General features: G+C 45.2%; 1 protein-coding gene across 1 annotated transcript in view; it reads left to right on the top strand.

Moving 5' to 3' along the window:
* The window catches only part of LAMA3 (laminin subunit alpha 3), a 183,254-nt gene extending 166,776 nt beyond the window's left edge, over positions 1-16,478 (top strand). The window contains exons 59-66 of the mRNA XM_015121683.3: positions 1,019-1,182; positions 5,272-5,455; positions 7,896-8,036; positions 11,241-11,400; positions 11,506-11,636; positions 13,196-13,289; positions 14,496-14,615; positions 15,996-16,478. Coding sequence (XP_014977169.3) covers positions 1,019-1,182; positions 5,272-5,455; positions 7,896-8,036; positions 11,241-11,400; positions 11,506-11,636; positions 13,196-13,289; positions 14,496-14,615; positions 15,996-16,141 — 1,140 coding nt within the window. The 3' untranslated portion in view covers positions 16,142-16,478. The remainder of the gene's footprint in view (positions 1-1,018; positions 1,183-5,271; positions 5,456-7,895; positions 8,037-11,240; positions 11,401-11,505; positions 11,637-13,195; positions 13,290-14,495; positions 14,616-15,995) is intronic.
* Positions 16,479-21,947: the final 5,469 nt, after the last annotated feature.

Here is a 21,947-nt window from a genome sequence, read left to right as displayed (position 1 = left end):
CATTGGCCAGGAGGGAGGGGTCACATGTTCATTTCTGAACCAATCCCTAGTACGGTGAATCCCCACCCTTTGCTTTGACTGATGGAGATCCCCACTGAGCTCTGAATGCTTGTGAAAAGCGCATGGGCGGTTCAGAACCTGAGCTCTGCGGTGGAGAAAAGAGGGGCAGGGCTGGGGAATCTCAGTTACTTCCAACAATTTTCCTAGTCACATTTAACATTTATTATGGTTGTTTTCCTGCAGTAAAACTCAGTCCCATTCAAAAGTTCAGACTTCTCTGCATGAGTCACTCTGATGGAAGTGGGGACAGGATGTGGTCTCCTCCCTTCTCTCTCTCTCCTGCTATCTTGGTCCTTTCACCTGCCCTGCTGCCCAAGTGAATGGTTGTTAGGGGAGATGGCCGCAGGTTTGCAGCTCCATGTTTCGCTGGCGGGCTGTGGGTGTCTCAGTGCTGGTGGCCAAATGCTGGGTCCCTCAAGCAGCACTGCGGTTCTTCCGATGCCCAGTGGTGGAAAGGGGCACCAGGCAGCCACTGGTCCCAGGTGCAGCAGCTGTCAGAGAAGAACCCAGACTTGTGTAAGATGAGAATAACATGCATGCTCCCCAAAGAAGGAGGGAGAGAAAAGGGGGGTATTTAGACTCTCCTAAACTTTGTTTACCCCAAAAGAATGAGCCCGCTGCCTCCTAGCCCTGTCTTACACCTTCCTGGTGGCAAAATGCTCTCAAATCAAAGCCACACTAGGGCACTGATGGGGATTGCGAGGATCTGGCTTCAGGAAAGTTAAAGAGCTAAATAAAGAAGGAGATCTCCATTCTGCCCACTCCATGCCAGTCAGTGACCCACAGGAAGGGCTCTCAGTGGACACTTCCCATCCCCATGGTACCATTTCCCAGGCCTTCTATTGCCCTACTGAATTCCTCGCTTAGGATCAAGGGTGAAAATTAAGCAATGTACTTAAGCAAGATAAGCAGTCTTCACTCTTTCCCCTGATCATTGTGTTGCTCTTTTCCCATGCAGCTGTTGCAGGACACACCAGTGGCCTCCCCAAGGAGCATGAAGGTGTGGCAAGATGCCTGTTCACCACTTCCCAGGACCCAGGCCAATCATGGAGCCCTCCAGTTTGGGGACATTCCCACCAGCCACTTGCTATTCAAGCTTCCTCAGGAGCTGCTGAAACCCAGGTATTATTTAGTTTTCCTGCCCCAGCACCAACTCAGAACCTGACTCGGGGATTCCACTGCAGGGAAGTCTGACTGCCATGACACCATGCAGCTGTCTCTAATGAAGGTGGCACTACCGTTTTTGTGCAAAGAGGTGCTGGCCTGCACAGGACAGGGGGCATGAGTGCCTGCCATGTGCTTTCCCAACAGCTGGAGGCAAACGTGACGACAGCATACTGCTCAGAGGCTGAAGCAGTCAGCTCAGCTCTGGTTTAGAATTGATGGTGTTCTAAAAATAAGAATGACACTTTCTTTTTCTAAAGCTGCTGTTTATTTCCATGATAAATCACCTTTCTTTTCTTGTATTCTGTAGTGAAAGTAAAATTCTTTTTAGGTAGATGCAGTGCCAGATAGATCATTTTTAGAGAATACATTTGGCCTTTTTGTGCTAACAAGTTGCATCTCTTCTGGGGAGGAGGGAATGAGCAGAAATATTAATTATGTCAGAAAAAATTAGAAAAACAAGGTTTGTCATTTTCAGGTGATTTGAAGGAGACATAGATAGAAAGGTACTGACCTGTTCTTCATGGCTTTCCCAGAGACAGAATTGCCCGGGGATTAAAAGGACCTGGCTCTAGCATCTGGCTTTCAGTCCTGCTTCACACTTACTGGCTGTGTGACTCCAGGCCACGTGCCAGGGCAGCTCCTCTGAGACGCAGACACTAAGATGGGATTAGATGGGCAAGAGGTTCATTGTGGGGAAGCCTGTGAAAGATGACCAGAAGGGCACAGGGACGGGGGCAGGCAGAGCCCGCAGATGGCTGTGGGCCTGCAGACACTGTGAAGGGAGGGCACAGGGAGGACAGAGCCAGGTAGGAAGGGCCTCAGGCCGCAGTCCAGCTGTAACAGTCTCAGCCAGGTGCCTGCAGTCCCCCAAGCAGAGATTATCTCTGAGAAGAGCTCATTGTTGACCATAAATGGCCTGGCTCTAATACCCCCGAGTGTCACTGAAGACCTAGGGCATGGCAGCCCCGCTGTGCTCCCTGCAGCAGCTTCTCTTGGAGCACGACTTCATGGCTGCCACAGGCTGTTTAACTTCTCTAAGCCTAAGCTGTCCCTCTATGCCTGTCTTGCATGTTAGCAAATTGCTACCTCTCTCTGGACCTCAATTTTCCTGTTAGTTAAATGAGCTCGAGGATGCTTTTCTTGCAGGGAGGAGAGGTCATAGCTTATAAGGAGGCTGGCCCTTGAAGCCCACTCAGTAAACTGTGAGCATGCGTCACAGGCAGAGAGCGGCTAAGGCCGAGAGAGACTGAATGCCGAGCCCTGAAGGAGAAAGCCTGTGTGGACAGCTCCACGTCTCCAGCTGCCCCATGGAAAGTCTTGGGGTCCCTCATTTTCCAAAACTGTGCTAGTAGAAGCTAAGGCAGAAGGAGAGGAGATTGTCCCTCCAGTTGTCCCCTCCCCTAGCTGTTTCTTGGTGGGGAGGCCCCACTTCCCATCCCCACTTTCTTGGTCAAGTTGACCTTAATGACAATGACCTCCCTCTTTCAAGAAACTGCCTGGACTCCCGTTTCCCCAGCCTCCCGCCTCTGGCCTCCCCCTTGTGGCCTCCCCATCAGCTTGGCCCTCCCCTCCCTGGCAGCTTCTCTCTCAACACATTCGGTGCAGTGAGTTACCAACTTCTGATGATTCAACCCCTGTGCCTTCCCGTCCAACATTAAACCGTACATCATTAATGAAAAAGTAACATTTTAAAAGGTAAAAATTTTTTAAAGTCAATCAGTAAATATAATTTTCAACCTATATTTTAGCCCCAAATGTTGTAGCAATCAGTTATTTTCAGAAAGTTGAAAGAGTCGGAGGATTCTGTTGTTCTCATTCTGATTTACATTCTGGCAGTGTTCTGACAGTCCTTTAGAACTGGTGCCATTGCTTTACCCCTTTGGTGAATGTATAACAATGCTCTTTAGCTCTCTGCCCTACCCTCCCATCCTCCAGCAATGAAGAGTCATAGCTACAGTGTCATGTACTGGGATCTAAATCCACTGCTGCCTTTTTTTGGGTGTTAGTCGGTTAGTCTTTTATGAAAGAAAGTTGCTTTAGGAAACAGTTCTGGAAAGCAAATGTCAAGTCTGATCACCAGGCCCACATATGGAAAGTACATTCTATTCTGCAGCACGTTCTAATATCCTCCTTAACTTGGCTACCCCTCGTTCTCCAAACCTCCGCACTAACACACAGACACACCAGGAGAAATATTGAGCAGTGTTACCATCTGGTTGGCTTAATTTAACAAATATAGATTTCTCTTTCATTTTGAAGAACATTGCCCTCAAGGAAACTTGCTAATCTGAAGAATAAATGTGTATCTTAGCCTCACCGAATTAAAAAGCAAAGAGAATTAACAGTATAATTTGTTTCTTCCACTTCTGCTTTCTGCCTCCAAATTTTCCATTTACCATTTAATTCAATTCAGTAACTATTTATTGAGTGCCTACTGCATCATAGGCACTGGGGATGCCACTGTGAGTGGGATGAATGCAGTTCCTGCCTCCTGTCTGGTGTCTGCTTAGACATTAGCCACAGGAATGGCTGAAGACAGCCTATTGACATCTGCATCTCCCACGACCCTTTCACGCACACCTTTATGCATCCCTCTCAGGGCACCCCTGCACCATAAACCACTCAAGGAATGAAATGTCCATCGTTGCATTCCTACTGCCCAGCACTGCACCTTATGCATCCCCCACACTCATTAAGTACTTGTTTGATGAGTGGGTGGATGGATGAGTGTGAGTTTTCATAAAAAGTAAAGCTCGCTTAGCTGGATGTGCATAGAACATGTAACCATCATGTAAATGAATACTAACAACTTGCACTCTGCTTTTTTTTTTTTTTTTTTTTTTTTTTTTTTTTTTTGAGACAGAGTCGCTGTGTCACCCAGGCTGGAATGCAGTGGCATGATCTCGATTCACTACAACCTCTACCTCCTGGGTTCAAGCGATTCTCCTGCCTCAGCGTCCCTAGTAGCTGGGATTACAGGTGCCCACCACCACGCCTGGCTAATTTTTGTATTTTTAGTAGAGTCAGGGTTTCCCCATGTTGGCCAGGCTGGTCTTGAATCCCTGACCTCAGGTGATCCGCCCACCTTGGCCTCCCAAAGTGCTGAGATTTTCCCAAAGTGCTGAGATTACAGGCGTGAGCCACTGTGCCTGGCACACTCTACTTTTACCGCATGATATTTGCCTCATTCTTCTTCCTTCATAGGGAGGGTATTAGGGTCTGAGAAATGTAGAGGTGGGTGGGAGAAGGTGGGTCTGTGTTTCTTCATCTTTGTGTTAAATCTGTCTAACAGAAAGGAAATGCTTTTTTGATGCTTAAATCACATCTTTGTTATTCAAGTTGTCTCCTACTTCTCCACGACTTCCCTCTCCATGAATACACACAAAACAGAATGCATATTCATTGGGTTTGAAAAGTACAGGCTTCCCAGTGGAATAAGCCAGTCACAAAAGGACAAGTCCCGTACAATTCTACTTACATGAGGTATCTCGAGTAGTCGAATTCATTGAGAGAGAAAGTAGAGTGGTGGTTGGTTGTCAGGGGCTGTGGGGAAGCGAGACTAGGGACCTCTTGTTTCATGGGTACAAGTTTCAGTTTTGCAAGATGAAAAGTTTTCCAGATTGATTGTACAACAATCTGAATGTACTTAACAGTACTGAACTGTACACTTAAAAATGGTTAAGATGGCACATTGTAGGTTAGTGTATTTTACCATAACTTTTAGAAATGTAGACTTTAATAAAAGATTCAGATATGTTTCTTCTTGCCACGTGCTGGGACTTACACCACTAGCTAAGTTTGCCACAAAAGTTCCATGTTATTCCCCAACGTCGTAAGGAAGTTATACAACAAAACCGTTAGCAGCTGGAATAGAATAGCTTTTTAAAGTTCCGAGAGAAACAGGTCATTTAATCAGTACCTACCTTAGCTTCTCTATTTGAAAAATGGAGGTTGGGTGTTTGCTCCCCACCCTTTGTCTCAGCTCTGAGATTCGAAGGAACACTGAACACCTCTATTTCCCTTCATTGCCGGTGTTCCCCACAGGTCACAGTTTGCTGTGGACGTGCAGACAACATCCTCCAGAGGACTGGTGTTTCACACGGGCACTAAGAACTCCTTTATGGCTCTTTATCTTTCAAAAGGACGTCTGGTCTTTGCACTGGGGACAGATGGGAAAAAATTGAGGATCAAAAGCAAGGAGAAATGCAATGATGGGAAGTGGCACACGGTAAGAGCTGGGGCTGCGTCAGTACCTCCAGTTGGTGTAGAATGCATTGTTGGAGTTGCTGAAAATAGGAGTCCCAGCATCTTTCCCAGACATGAAGGCATGGAGTGGCAGAGCTTGTGTGCTTGCAGGTGCTGCGTGCCCAGCATCTCAGTACTGGAGGCCGCGGCACACATGTTGCATGGCTGTCATCCTAGACAGTAAAGTCAAGATGGACTTTACTGATGCTTCTTCCACTCCCTCCAGCCCTCCCCAGTCTGCCTCATGCCCCTTGCCTACTCTCACTCCTGCCTCCTGGACCATTTCTCCCCCTTATGACCAATTTCCAGGCCTCCAGGCCTCCAGGCCCCTCTCTGGACCTGGAATGATGCTAGCATCTTAGCTCTTGCTTAAAACCATTCCAGATTTAAAGAAATACCATTTAAGGCAAGAAGGGACCTATTTCTTTCTCTAATGAGGCCACTGGACTTCAGCAAATGTACGTGACTTGACAAGTTGTATTCCCTTAGCCATTCACCTGCCTTCCTGGAACACAGAAGCAAACACTCCTCAGTGTAATATCAGAGATTGGCAAGTGCTTTGAGAAAACACTAGCGCGAAGTAAGAAAATGACAGAGCACGGAGACTATTTTAGATAAGGCAGTAGAGAAAGCCCTGGTACAGCAGGTGGTAGTCACATGAAGTTATGGGGAGGGGCTTCCAGGCAGAGGGAAGAGCAAATAACAAGGACCTGGAGGTGGGAATTAGCTGAATGAACAAAACACAAAGTGATAAGAAATGGAATTAGAGAGGAAGACAGAGCCCAGATCATTTAAGCTTTGAAGGCCAAGCTCCGGCTTTGGACTTTATTTGAAAGTGTCTGTAAAGCTTTTAAAGAGTCTTAAAACTCTTGGCCAGGAGTGGTGGCTTATGCCTGTAATCACAGCACTTTGGGAGGCCGAGGCGGGCTGATCACAAGGTCAGGAGTTCAAGACCAGCCTGACCAACATGGTGAAACCCCATCTCTACTAAAAATACAAACATTAGCTGGGCATGGTGGCACGTGCCTGTAATCCCAGCTACTCAGGAGGCTGAGGCAGGATAATCACTTGAATCCGGGAGGTGGAGGTTGCAGTGGGCCGAGATCACACCACTGCACTCCAGCCTGGGTGACAGAGCGAGACTCTCAAAAAACAAAACAAAACAAAACAAGAAACAAACAACTCTTACATGTACAGATTCATATATTGTTTAATTCTTTAGCTGAAGAGACTGCCAGGGGTGGAGAGTAGCAGCAGGGAGCCCACATGGCTGTCATTGCCTTTGCTTGCAGAGGCTGTGGGGCAGTGGGGACAAGTGACTGCCGGGACGCAGGCTGAAGGTAGAACCATGCGGCCTTGCTGATGGATCACATGTAGAGGGTAAGAGGAAGAGAGGGTCCAGCATCCTGTGATTTGGGGCCAGCAATTGAGTCATTAGTGGGCCTTTACTGAGATGAAGATGGAGAAGAGGCAGATGTGGCCAGGAGGAGAGCAGTTCAGAGCTGGGGGAGAATGAGGATTTCTGTCGTGAACATCTCAGGGTTGAGAGGCATGTCAGACCTTCAAGCCCAGGTGTCAGCAGGCAGTAGAGGCCAAAGGTCACAGCTTGGCATAGAAATGGAAGTGTCACTTTGGGAGGCCGAGGCAGGCAGATCACGAGGTCAGGTGATCAAGACCATCCTAGCTAACACAGTGAAACCCCGTCTCTACTAAAAATACAAAAAATTAGCCGGGCGTGGTGGCAGGCGCCTGTAGTCTCAGCTACTCGGGAGGCTGAGGCAGGAAAATGGTGTGAACCCGGGAGGCGGAGGTTGCAGTGAGCTGAGATCGTGCCACTGCACTCCAGCCTGGGCAGCAGAGCAAGACTCTGTCTCAAAAAAGAAAAAAAAAAAAAAGAAATGGAAGTGTCCTCAGTGAATAGTCTCACCACACCCTGTGAGATGGCAGAATCCACACCAGACCCCAGGGATCAGAAATTTTATAAAAGAGTTTAAACCCTCCTCTTGTTCGAAGAGAAGTGCCCTCGTTCCACCTGCTCCAAGAGGCCTGCCCAGGGTGCCACAACTCCAGCACACCCCCGTCCCCAGCACTGTATAAACTGTCCCTGCCCCTTTGTTACATGGAGGGGGTTGCCTGTGGCTGTGCCTTTAACTGTTTCTATTTTGTGTAAGTTTCCAGATCAATTCTATAATATCTTTTGATTAGTTCACTTCTGAACAACCTTGTTTTAGTTCCCCTTTTTAGCTCAGTTTGTTCAGTATTTCACAGAATCTTACAAAATGATGGTGATGGTGATAATCGGAGAAAAAAAATCTCACATCTTTTGAAGCTATTTTTTTTAATTTGGCCACTAATATTTAATAACATACAACACCAATTGTCAAAGGTAAAAATACAACTCATGTATCTTCCTTACTCTGAAGGTGGTGTTTGGCCATGATGGAGAAAAGGGGCGATTGGTTGTGGATGGACTGAGGGCCCGGGAGGGAAGTTTGCCTGGAAACTCCACCGTCAGCCTCAGAGGACCAGTTTACCTGGGATCACCTCCATCAGGGAAACCAAAGGTAAATAGTTACGTTCAGAGCCATGGACGAAAACAATTCACCTTATAGGCATAATTGTATGAGATATTCAAAATACTCAACATATGAGAATCTCAAAATACTTTAAATGATTTTTAAGGTTCTAATTAATGTTCACAACCACATGGAGTAGGTGCCCATTTCTTAACCCCAAGCCTTCATTTTTAAGATGGAGGTTGAGACGCAGAGCCTGAAGGGGTAAAGATAGAGCTTCTCTACCTCTTCCTAAACCTGAATCTATTGGCTTCTGCTCCAGGGAATGCAAAAATGTAGATTTTAGGTTATAGACAGAGATTTTTTGATTAACATAATGTGTTTCAAATTATAGTAATTTGTGCCACTTTCACCATCTTTGCCATAAGGTAAAAGATTGGCTTAAGGGTTTCCTCTCCATCAAACTATTTATTTTAAATATGCTTCTATGGGATCTTTTTATCTCACTCATAAATGGAAACCCAATATTCTTTACCATAAATAATAGGTAACCATGAGGAACAAACATTTGAAAACCAAACAATGTTATTAATGTCAAACTAGGTAGTATGACCTATGTGCTCTTCGCTTGGAGAAAAAGGTGCTTGACACATAATCAAGAGGGTGTTTAAGACATACTAGCACAAAGCCAAAAGCTGTTCCTTGTCCTTGTCCAAATGCTAGAAAGAGAATTGAAAAAGGAATAACTTCATAACAGAATATGTGTTTTAATGTTATTTGAAGTCTGAAATAACAAAATTATCTCAAAAACCCAACTCTGGAATGCTGGATGAAGGGAAAGTCGGGACTCCCTCTGTCCCCAGAGAGGACGGGTGCTTTTCTAGGTTTGTCAAGTTCAAGGCTCTGATGGGGCACTCTGATGGGGTCACAGCCCCTGGGCTGAGCTCTGTGAGTGCTCTCTCCCTTTCTCTCTCCTACCCCCTGCCACAGTGTTAATTGCACCGGGGTTACTTGAGGCAGCCTTGGGCACCTGTCTTCCTTGTCCCGGATTTGCCTTTTTTTTTTTCCTCCCCACAAAGTTAAGTAAGATGGGCCTATCAACAGCTCAGGTCCTAGGGACTGTCCCCCACCTTAATGCAATTTTTGCTCCTTTCCTCCAGACCTGGTAGCACATTCTGGTGTGATGTTTCCTTGCAGTGGGGTGGGGAGCGGGGGAAGAGCCCCAGGCTCAAATTTGGGCCTAGAAATGGGCATAACAAAAGCAGATCTTTTCCACCAGCTTGGATGCTAGCTGCTTAGGTTGACCTAGCCTCAACCAGGGCTCAGCCTGGCCCACTTGGGTTTTGCACTGGGGTTTGGGCCAGAGCTCCAGTGTTACACAATAAAGTATATGTACTGTACCCCAGCAGGCAATAGAGTATTACTTTGCTTTGTTATATACAGTAACATATATATATCATAAAATACATTGCATATTATCCATTATTTTTAATACACATTATATATATATATAAAAAATATACACCACATATTAATTGCTAAGGAGGATTCTCATTGTTCATGTTTGCTTTTCTCAACCTCTGTTCCTATTTTCAACTCAGAGAAATCACAAGACGGGGCAGGATTTGCGTATTCTTTGGCCTTGGATAAATTCTCTTCAAACCACCCTAATCACACCCAGCATGTAATATCTGGGGCAATTAGTAGCATCCCATTTACAATATTCTTTACAAACCAAGTTTCTTTTTGCAGCCTTCTTTCAACCTAAGGGTATAAACCTTCTCATGGGCCCTCCCACATATCCTTTTCAGGAGCAGGCCACATCCGATCAGTGTCTGCCTCTGAACACCAGCACTGCAGTCAGCCTTTAGGGATCAATGCTGGGTTCTGGCCCATCCTGGGGAGTCCTAGCTTTAGGACACAGCTTTTTCATTGTGTAGCATGACAAATCTTAAGAAACTAAAAGTTTCATAGGGAGCCCAATCAGTAGTTTACTGTTGATGCTGACACCGTGTACATCTATCACATCACTATTTTCTCTTTTTTTTTTTTTTTTTTTTTTTTTTTTTTGAGACATAGTCTCACTCTGTCACCCAGGCTGGAGTGCAGTAGCACAATCTCTGCTCACTGCAACCTCCACCTCCTGGGTTCAAGCAATTCTTCTGCCTTAGCCTCCTTAATAGCTGGGACTGCAGGAACCTGCCACCATGCCTGGCTAATTTTTGTATTTTTAGTAGAGACAGGGTTTCAACATGTTGGCCAGGCTGGCCTCAAACTCCTAACCTCAGGTGATCTCCTAGCCTCAGCCTCCCAAAGTGCTGGGATGACAGGTGTGAGCCACTGCGCCCGGCCACCATTTTCTCTTAAAGTTACCATATCTTTGTTACCACATCTGTCTTGTAGGATTCCAGAGTCCAAAAGGCACTCATTCTAGAAGGGAGTCCAGGAGTTTTATTCAGTGAATCTTAAACTTTCTTGAGAATTTTATGAAATTTACAGTCCTTCTCCCCAGGAATGTGCACACGCAGAACATATCTGGTGTATAGTATAGGAGTGCACAAAACCCCTCCAGCCTGTTCCTGGGCCCCAGGAGACAAGTCCCCTGTTCCAGCCAGCTCTAGGCAGGCATGGGGCTCCACGCAAGCCCACTGACGATGCATGCTGTGTCTTATTTTAACTCTGCAGCATTCGTGACTTGGTGGTGGTGCACTGAGCCCAACAATGTAGGAAGATTTTTTTGCATTTTATTATTTTGGGAACATTGTGGCCTCTTTATTTTTGTCCGCTGCCCTGCATTAAGCTATCATACTGCCTCATGGAACTCTAAGAAGGGGTTTGTATCTGCAAAGAGACGGTGAAATCTGTGAACTGTAAGGAGGAAATTTCCCTTGTTGCTGCTCCGACTGTGAGGACCAGGGTCAGGTCAACTTTCCCTGTTCTTATTCCAGCACAAGCTGGCAACCTGCACTCCCCCACCCTCCTGCACACACACCACTTGGTTTGGTGGCACCTGCAATCTTCGACCACCCACCCAACATCTGGTATACAGGGTTTTTTTGGTACTGTGGGCAGAGAGCCAAATAGAACAGCCATTAGAACCAGAGCTTGAAGAACCTGACTTGGAAGCAGGAAGAATGAATCCCTACCTACCTTCCGCCTTTTGCGTACAAGCTGCAGTGCCCTTTGCCTTGGCTACCCATGCCTTTCTTGGAGGTGTAGGTAATGAGCCTTTTCTTTTCTGCTTGGTTGCAGAGCCTCCCCACAAACAGCTTTGTGGGATGCCTGAAGAACTTTCAGCTGGATTCAAAACCCTTGGATACCCCTTCTTCAAGCTTCGGGGTGTCTTCTTGCTTGGGTGGTCCTTTGGAGAAAGGCATTTATTTCTCCGAAGAAGGAGGTCATGTCATCTTGGGTAAGGAGCAGTTCTATAGGGTTTATGTCTTTGCATCTTAAGAACTGTATCCTGTTTTCTTTCATGGTGATGCTTTAACTTCTGCTTTTTTTTCTCTTCTGAAAGCTCACTCTGTGTTGCTGGGGCCAGAATTTAAGCTTGTTTTCAGCATCCGCCCAAGAAGTCTCACAGGGATCCTAATACACATCGGAAGTCAGCCGGGGAAGCACTTAGGTGTTTACCTGGAGGCCGGAAAGGTGCGTAGCAGTCTGATGCCGTGGGGAGGGTCTGTGGCAACCAGCTTCAATGTCTGGAGACCACAGTGGGTCAGGTTTGTAGTAGAAAATGAGATCCAATCTTGTATTTAAGAGCCTTGCCTTCAGGGCTAACTTACCATTTCCCTTTAGCAAGTAATTTTATCGTCATGTTTTCTGTTCTTAATTTTTAAAACTGGGAAAACTCAAACAAGTCAGGCTGAATTGCAACTCTAGCACTTGGTTATATGGCCCCAAGGAAGCTGCTTAAGCTCTTTCAGACTTATCTGTAAAATATAGATAATAACTCTTATATCTTATGGCTTTTGTCAAGATTATAGAAATTGTCATATACTCAATTCTTATGGATTTCTTCCTCATCTCTGCGACCTCATCTGTCCCATCACTCACAGGCCTGAGTGAATATCTTACTTTCCACCACTCTCAGTTATATCTCTTTCCTTCTCAAAGACGTCTCTTTAAAACCAAATTCTTCTAGGAAGACCTTTAGTTGAGGCCTCAAGTGAAAGATTGATATAATATGCCATTTTCTTTCATCTCAGTCCCTCCACAGTTTACTGAATGTGAGGGGAAAAGAATCCCAGAAGAAAATAAAATGCCCCAAACTCCTAGAACACTTTCTATTGTAGCCTTTAATTCAGTCTGAGTAGGTCTCTGGTAGCCCAGAGAAGCAAGTAACTATCCACTTGTAAGGTGGTTGAGACAATTCTGGCTTTTCAGAGGAGGGGCTGGAGAGAGTCTCTACTGAGAGTCTCTGGGAGGGAATTATTCTCAGGAGAACAGATCAAGACCTGATGATCTTCATAATAGTAGTGACATTGTTTAGCTCAAAAATTGCCTGTGAATAGGCTGTCCCATCTAGCTACATGCAAATTAAATGTAAATTATTTATAAATACACTTATTTTAGTCCTCTCATTTCATTCCCCTTGATCCAACCCTTGGAAAATCCTGGAGGAGACCTTGATCTAGAAAGCAGGACTGTGGGGTTCTGCACAAAGCAGACCGCCTGCCTGGCTCGCGACGCATGCTCAGTGCAAACTCAGTCATTTTGCTTGTTTAATGTCTTGGACGAGAACCCCTCTATAATCCATGCATGGAACTATTACAGTGGGCTGGCCCTTGCAGCAGGCTGTAGACCTCCCCCAGTAGCTTTGCCTTCCACATCTCACATATCCTGCACAGAGCCACCGTCACGCATTAATTGCTAAGGAGGATTCCAATCAGTAACCTTTGAGTTGAGCTGATGGGGGCGGGGTTTGGATTAGAATTAGAATTAGAATTTGAATCATTGCCATTGGTGATGACTTCAGGCCAGGGTCCACCCTGGTTTACAGTTTGCCTGCCTGGAAGGGATGCAGCAGAGAGATCTCTGGAAGCCTTGGACCCCCATGGGGTCACATGCTTCAAAAGTAGAGGAGGGCCAATATCTAACGTGCACTTAAGCTGTCAGTTGGCCAGGTTTGGGGAGGGAAGATGGCAGGGGAAGGTCAGCTCCAGCTGCCTTTCTGAAGGAAACAGGAAAATGCGTGTGTGTTCCAGGTCACGGCCTCTATGGACAGTGGGGCAGGCGGGACCTCAACCTCAGTCACACCAAAGCAGTCTCTGTGTGATGGACAGTGGCACTCGGTGGCAGGTATGTTGTCCAGTAGCTGATTGTTCCTGCACTAAAACAGGCCTCCTTTCCATCTGACTTGAACTTCCCAAAGGCAGCCTCAGCCCTCCATCCATAGTGCCTGATCAGGACTAGCCTACAGAGTAATGTGTCCATTCTCAAACCCAGCCATGCTTCTGTCACTCATGGTTGCCACCTCCAATTCTCCAGAACTTATCGGATGTTTTATTGTTGTTGTTTGTTTGTTTGTTTTTGGAGCCCAACACACTAATAAGCTAGGCTAGTTTTCAAGATAGTATAATATTGTGATTTAGATTTTGGCTCTGAAGTTAGAACAGAGGTAAAGTCTTACTTCCGTCCCTTTCCTTGTGTGACCTTGGGCAAGTTGCTTAATTGTTCTTTATCTACGGTTTCCTCTTCTGTAAAATGGAAATAAAAATAGGGTATGCCTCTTAAGGTTGTGGAAATTAAATGGGATAATGTGTGAAAAGTTCTTAGCCTAGTATCTGATATGCAGTCAGTGTTCAGTAAGTATCTGGTTTTTGCTAAGGCTCATTGTTGGGTTATTTTTTTCAACAACCACTGAATATTAATACAAACTATTTAGACAAACCAATGAGTGGAGAGCAAGCATTTCCTCTCAGAAAGAGTCTTATTTTATTCATTACTTGTGGATATTAGAGATCTATGAACCCATTTTGGCTAAAATACCTTTTGTAAAAAAAAAAATTGGTCTTTTCTTGGCTAATGTAAAAGATAGCTACATTGCAATTAGCTGAGATCGTTAACACGAGAGGAATTTTGTATCGAGAGTCAAAAGCACTGTCTTTGGCATCAGGTTTCAGAAGTCAGTGTCTTCATAGAAAGTAGCTGAGATCACATGAAATCAGCATGGCCTCTGGACACAGGAGACCAGAGCTTAGTCCCAACTCTTGGTAACCAAGCCATCTTGTCAGACTCCTCAGTGAGACACATTCTCTTATCTGGGAAATGGGCAATGATCATTTCTTCTTCACAGATTCATTTTAAGGGTAAAATTCATTCATGTACATGAAAGCACTACCTGCTGTTTAGAGGAAGTTAATTGAATTTATATCTAAACTGACCAAATCCCTGCAAACGGCGTTCCCACAGGTCCGGTATGAAGGAATTAAAACAAAGTCAATAGTGTAGACATTAAGCAGGGCTCACCTCCGATGACAGACCTAACCAACCTCTTTTCCCCAGTCACCATAAAACAACATATCCTGCACCTGGAACTGGACACAGACAGTAGCTACACAGCTGGACAGATCCCCTTCCCACCTGCCAGCACTCAAGAGCCACTACACCTTGGAGGTGCTCCAGGTAACTCTTGTCCTGACTTCTATAACATGTTGCCCTGTGTCAGCTCTGAACATTCGCTTCTTAATGAGTTAGTGGCAGGGCAGCTCTTGGCTGGACAGTGGAGATGGTGAGGCCCTCTGCACTGGCACATGGGGAGAGGCAGTTGCTGGAAAGGAGCACTTGTCAGGTCAGCCCAGGCCCCATTACTGCTGTTTCCCCTTGTCCCAAGCCTGTTTTTTTTGTTTTGTTGTTTGTATGTTTTGTTTTGTTTTTTTGAGATAGAGTCTCACTCTGTCGCCCAGGCTGAAGTGCAGTGGCACAGTCTCGGCTCACCACAACCTCTGCCTCCCGAGTTCAAGCAATTCTCCTGCCTCAGCCTCCCGAGTAGCTGGTACTACAGGCACGTGCCACCATGCCTGGCTGATTTTTGTATTTTTAGTAGAGATGGAAATCTTGTTGGCCAGGCTGGTCTCAAACTCCTGACCTCAGGTGATCCACTGGCCTTGGCCTCCCAAAGTGCTGGGATTACAGGTGTGAGCCCCAAGCCTGTAATTTATAAGCCTCTCTTAAGAGGTTGCATTAACCCAGAAGCCTGACACCAGCAAAGAGTCAGGAAAGGGTCTGAAAAACCGATCTCTGTCCTCTTCAGGTATTTAGTTTTACTGGTGAGTTATTAAGCTTTTGGGGACCAGACTGGGAGAATCAGGCTGAAATGGAGCCAAGTTCAAGACTAGAATGTTGCCAGGGAAGAGCCTTTTCATTCTTCATTGTTTTCTGTCCCTCCAAATATGCTATAATCTGGTTGTTAATTGTGTAGGTCTTTCATTACCCATAAAAAGCACCAGTTTAGAGCTATTGATTTGGGCTGTGGGTTCTCCTCTGAAGAACTTGAAGAGTAGCCTTGTTGCTGATTTATCACAGCAGGTGGAGTGTCAGATGCCTGCCTGAAGTGGAGAGGCTGAGTGGGCTGAGATGTGAGGTCACTTTAGCTTTCTCCACTAACACTATCTTTTGCCTGGCATGGTGGCTCACGCCTGTAATCCCAGAGCTTTGGGAGGCTGAGTCGAGAGGATCACTTAAGGCCAGGAGTTCAAGACCAGCCTGGGCAACATAGTGAGACCCCCATCTCTACAAAAACATTAAAAATTAGCCCAGGGTGATGGCCCACACCTCTAGTCCCAGCTGCTTGGCAGACTGAGGTGGGAGGATTGTGTGAGCCCAGGAATCCCAGGTTTACAGTGAGCTGTGATCACACGACTGTACTCCAGCCCGGGTAACAGAGCAAGACCCTGTCTAGAAAACAAAACAAAACAAAACAAAAAAACTGTCTTTTAAAATCCAGGGAACAGTCCCTGGACAGTATGAATTATTTGCTAAACGCCTCTACACTTTCTCTTTCAGCCAATTTGACGACACTGAGGATCCCTGTGTGGAAATCATTCTTTGGCTGTCTGAGGAATATTTTTGTCAACCACATCCCTGTCCCTGTCACTGAAGCCTTGGAAGTCCAGGGGCCTGTCAGTCTGAATGGCTGTCCTGACCACTAACCCATGCCTGTTTCACAGCAAGGAAATTCACCTTCAAAAGCACTGATTACCCAATGCACCTCCCACCCCAGCTCGAGATCATTCTTCACTCAGGACACCAACCAGACAGGTTTAACAGCAAACCTAATTTTGAATTCTGACCATGGATACCCATCACTTTGGCATTCAGTGCTCCACGTGTATTTTATATACAAATCCCATTTCTTGAAGATAAAAACATTGTTATTCAAACATGCACAGAATGTTTTTGGTAATATTAATTTCCACTAAAAAATTAAATGTCTTTTAAGGAACATTCTTTTCCACTTGTTAAAAAAATTAAATATATTTTAAAGCACTTTAAGAATATGAAACTTTCATATATGTTAAAGGGTTATAATTTATGGAATTAAAAAATGCAGTGTAGTCCTTAAATTATGATGTTTTATTAGCATAACACAAGTGGCTTAATGGTCATTGTTAATTGAATTAATTCTTCAGCACCAGGTCAATGTGTTACCTACAACATAGTCTTCTACAGATAATCACGGAGCATATACTGATGAAGGTTTTGTGTGTGCTCAGTATTGCAACCACAGCGAGGGATAAGAAATAATTCCTGCCCGTAAGGAATACGCAATCCAATTGCAGAGACATATAATATTCATAAAATAGTAACTTACAAACAAACTGAACTCATGAACCCATTAATTAATGAAGCCCATTGGCTTCCCAACCCTAGCCTTCCCCAGCCTGCTACCAACCAAGTCTAGATTATGATGATCAATTCCTTGAGGGCACAAACTACCTAGTAGGGAAGCTGAAATGGATGTAACGCACCATCACTGAAGCTTCGTGTGGCAAGCTAACCAAAGTCAACGGGATGGAGGACTCGCTTCTAGTTTTATCTACAAAATAATGAACGATATACTGAACCAATAGCATTACCCAGCACCACTTTCCCTAACAGAGAAAACTATGCAAGCATTTCCATATCCTCTACATAGTGTTTGTTCATCAGAAGAAAAATAACAAGTAATTCTAAAAAATTGGATATAGTAGTCCTATGTGGTATCCTTATAGCTACACACTCTCCACCTTTGAAACTCAGTCACATCCCCTTCAACCCAATGTTCTCTTCTGACCTCCACACTGCAGTCTTGTGGACATGCTTTCTAACCACATCTATACAGAAATTGAATGTTCTCCTGGAGAGGTAGTGAGGTCCCCATCACAGGAGTATTCAACAGAGGCTGGGTGGTGGTCCTTAGGGATGCCATGTTGGGTTGGAGGTTAAATTACATGACTCTAAGTATGTGCTTTCTTGAAAGATTGACTTTAAAATGAAAAATTCGCCAGGTGATGACCAGCCAGGAACCAAGTCTGCAAGAGGACCATCCATTTTAACACCTGCCTTTGGCAGGTCTACACTAAGCCAATGGTTCTCTCTTCTGGGTCCCCGGTGTTAACCTGACTGAATCTAAGGAGCTATTCACTGGTGCTGATTATTTGTTAGCACTTCCTAGATTCATTAGAAAGGGGTAATGATTGGGGGCGGTGGCTCATAACTATAATCCTAGCACTTTAGGAGGCCAAGGCAGGAGGATTGCTTGAGACCAGGAGTTCGAGACCAGCCTGGGCAACATAGCATGACCCTGTCTCTACAAAACAATAAAAAAAGTTAGCTGGGCATGGTGGCATGTGCCTGTAGTCCCAGATACTCTGGAGGTTGAGATGGGAGGATCACTTGAGCCCAGGAGGTTGAGGCTGCAGTGAACTAGTATCACACCACTGTATTCCAGCCTGTCTCTAAAACAGAAAAATAAAAACAGAAAGAGCTAGTTTATTCCTCACTGACTAATACCAATGGTTTTCCCCCCATTTTGTAAAAGCTTGAAAAACAGCCACCTATCTGTCCTTGCTGAATACAGTTCCAGCCACCAGAAAGCAGCAGAGAGAGTCACAGGTGAAATTACAGCTGAGGAAAAAGAACACCCTCAGTGTGGCTATTCTCAGATGGTAAACATGTGTTTCCTGAAAAGAATGTCTAGAGCTCCTCAACTGAATTTAATGGGAATTATTTGTAAACTATCAAATGCCATATAAATATTGTCACTGGTATCCTCTTCCTGGCTCATAGGCACACAGATTGGGCCGACCTTGTGAGGAGAGGCTTGGTAGGGACAGCAGGATCACTGGTAGACGACGCTGACCAGTCCATGACGGGTCCACCATTGTTCCAGCTTCATTCAGTGGACTGGGGACTGGAAACAGTGCATCTCCCTGGGCAGCAGGCACTTTAGGGACACCAAGTAACTGCAAAGCAGTCATGGGTGTGTATGGGCCTGCCTTCTTCAGCATCCCTGCAGGTGCTGGCTGCCCTCACTCCTCAGTACATACGGTTATTGAGTTTTTGCCATGCTCATAATATCCCTGTGCCCGAGGACAGCTGCCCTGGACGGAACTCGCTGACCTTCCCTTCTCCAAGGTGGGATGTGGCCCCACTTCCCCAGAGAACCTGAACTCAGCTCCTTTCTCTACTCTCCCCAACCCCCAAAGCTGCTGCAATGAAAACACGTCACACCTCAGCCTCTGTCAGCCGCTCTAACTCCTCCCTTCCGGTTCCCCACTGTCAGCCGCTCTAACTCCTCCCTTCCGGTTCCCCACTGTCAGCCGCTCTAACTCCTCCCTTCCGGTTCCCCACTGTCAGCCGCTCTAACTCCTCCCTTCCGGTTCCCCACTGTCAGCCGCTCTAACTCCTCCCTTCCGGTTCCCCACTGTCAGCCGCTCTAACTCCTCCCTTCCGGTTCCCCAGTTCTCTTTGTACTAATTCCAACTTGGGCAGGTCAGTGGTAGCCCCCAAAAGGCCTCATTCTTCCTTTGGAATGAGGACTTAAAGTCAGCATGAGGGTAGAAAAAATTTTTAAATAACCTTTTTTTAATTGAATATAGGTGGTACGTGTGTTCGTTATGGAAAAACTGGAATATGCAGAGAGGCACAAAAGTCACTTAGAATCTCACCACTCCGAAATCTGTTTGTATGTAGTTATATGTTTATTAGTCTTTTTTCACATGTATTTTCTTACAAAGTCATGACGATACCACATACATTGTTTTTATATGGTTTTAAAAAGTCTATTGTGTTTCCCAGGTCTTTAACTGTAGAGCATTTTATTCCATCAGATGAATTTACCGTAATGTATTTAACCACCCTCCAATTATTCAGTAAGTGGGTTTTTGTTTTCTTTTCTTTTCTTTTTTTGCAATTACAAGCAACACTAACATGAAGATATCATGGGATATAAATTTATTTTCTTAAGGTAAATTCTTAGAACGAACACTATCAGGTCAAGGGATATAAACATTTTAACGATTGTTATTAGTTATTACCAAATTGTTCCCCCAAAAGTTTATATCTGTATCTGTTTACACTCAGAGTCATTTTAAGCTGGCCTTAATCCCTAATGCCACTGAATATGAACCCACCAAAGCCTGCTGATGGTCTTCAAGATGGGCCGCAGACACTTACGTTTGTGCAAGCCAGCTTGTAGAGGTCCACCCTGATCCAGCCTGCTCTGAGCCAAAATCCCATCACCTGGAACGGCGGTCAGCTGGTGGGTGTTTAGCTCTGACGGGCGATCCTACAAACCACCTTAGGAGAGGGCGCAGCCTGCTGATGAGCCCTGCAGAACTGGAGCCGGGCCACAGACACAGCCAGGTTTGCAGAATGCGTCACACTTGAGAACACCAAACCAGTGCCAAGCCCGGGCCATGCTCGCAGAAAGGGTTGGAATAATGTGCTGAGCTCCCTTCGCAGCCCTGAGCCTCAGTGATCGGCCCAGCCAGCCGGCTTCACCCTCCTCCAGCTTGGAAGTTTGCTTTCATTGTGAATGAAACTTTCACAAGGATTCTCTCAGGCAGGATATCCAGGATTTCACTTGGAAAAAACTCGAGACCCCATCCCTCCCACCACCCTACCCAACAGAGAAATCCAAAGCAGAAATTTTTTTAAAAAAACGTGGGTGATATAATAGCAGTAGTAGAAAGGGATGGATTTATTGTTTTCAGTTTCCCCTTTTGCCAAACAACATAGCTTAATTCTTCAGCATAGAAGTTCCAGCACAATGTCTGCGTGGCTGGGAGTAGAAAGCAGAGATGAAACGGGATACTCATCCTGTTACTCATCCTCAGGGCAAGGAACATAATTCTCCCAAAGTAGAGGGACGGGGCCCTGAGACGGTGAATGCTATTGACGAAATGTCTTTTCTGCCATGCTCATAAAGACTTGTATGACCCCAGAATATAAAGTGTACCTTTCCATTTCCAGAACGTTTCTTTCTCCATACATTTTGAATGTGTGGTTTATTTTACTCTACACTGAGCCCTTGATAAAATGAGAATCGGGAGTTTCAGAGGTTAGGGGACTGGAACTTTCTGCAGCACTTGAATCTTGCGAATGCACACAGGTCACACAGCGGCACACACTTACTGATTAAATCATCACTTGCTCAAAAGGCTTTTGCCTATTAACCACTAACTTTAATCGTTTCACACTCGGGGAGCATGCATTTCTAACCAGGTAGCATGGAGCTGTGCGGCGGAGCTGCAGCCTGGCATGGCATCCATTCAAAAGGCAAATCTCGGAAGGTATTTACTATTCCTGCAGGAAGTATGCTTCCTTTGACATAAAGGTTATATTCTGGAAAACAGGTGATTGAGCATGGCTAGTATTCAACTGCAGTGCTGTCAAGGGAGAATAAAATCCCAAACACCCATGTTTTCCCCAGAAGCGCAGTGTCCTTAGTGGGGGACGAGGGTTTCTGCTAGAGGATGAAATGCATCCTGGGACATCAGGGGCACTTCCTGGGCCAAAAACCAGCTGCTACTGTGACAGCTTCTGCCTAGCCCAGCTGCCGGGGGGCTTTTCTCCTGTTCCTTAGTTCCCTATAAGCTCTCTCTTCCCACTTTCCAACAGTGAGAGGAAAGCGCCACCCCCATGCCCCACTTCAGAGAAGAGCTATTGCTCTTGCAAGTCTCTTGAATCTGAGCCACCCCTTATTCCCATGGGCCTGTCATGTCAGCAGCGGTTGAAGCATGCAAGCTTTCTGTCAGGGCGTTTAAAATATCCTAGAAGTTTGACCTCCCTTACTTCATAAGGCTTCTTTGAGAGTTAAATGAAATGGCAGATGTGAAAATGTTGAGAGTATCATTGTTAATATTATTACTATTGGCCGGGCATGCTGGCTCATACCTGTAATCCCAGTACTCTGGAAGGCTGAGGTGAGAGGATTCCTTGAGGCCAGGAGTTCAAGACCAGCCTGGGCCACATAGCAAGACTCCATCTCTACCAAAATAAAATGATTAGCTGGAAATGGTGACACCCACTTGTAGTCCCAGCTGCCTGGGAAGCTGAGGTGGAAGGATCTCTTGAGTCCATGAGTTCAAGACTGCAATGAGCTATGATCACACCACTGCACTCCAGCCTGGGCAACAGTGCAAGACCCTCTATCAAATATTTATATGATATATTACTATAAATGTGAATATATATAGTAATATATATTGCTATAAACTGTATTCAACTTTTGATATTTTCACTATTTTTACAGTGTTTATAATAGTAATGTTACTACTATAAGTACTACTATATATTTGATATAAAAAATATATACATATATAACTACTATAAACAACACTGTAAAAACATGGGGTGGAAGTATCAAAAGTTGAATATTTCCTTGTGGCTTTAGTTATTCCTAGGCATGTTTGGAGATTTAAATATTTGGATATTCAAATATCAAAAAGCCAAAGACCTAATAAAGAAGTT

Source organism: Macaca mulatta, chromosome 18, assembly GCF_049350105.2.
Source record: "Macaca mulatta isolate MMU2019108-1 chromosome 18, T2T-MMU8v2.0, whole genome shotgun sequence".
In the NCBI taxonomy this organism is placed as follows: domain Eukaryota; kingdom Metazoa; phylum Chordata; class Mammalia; order Primates; family Cercopithecidae; genus Macaca; species Macaca mulatta.
This window is presented reverse-complemented; position numbering and strand designations above follow the sequence as displayed.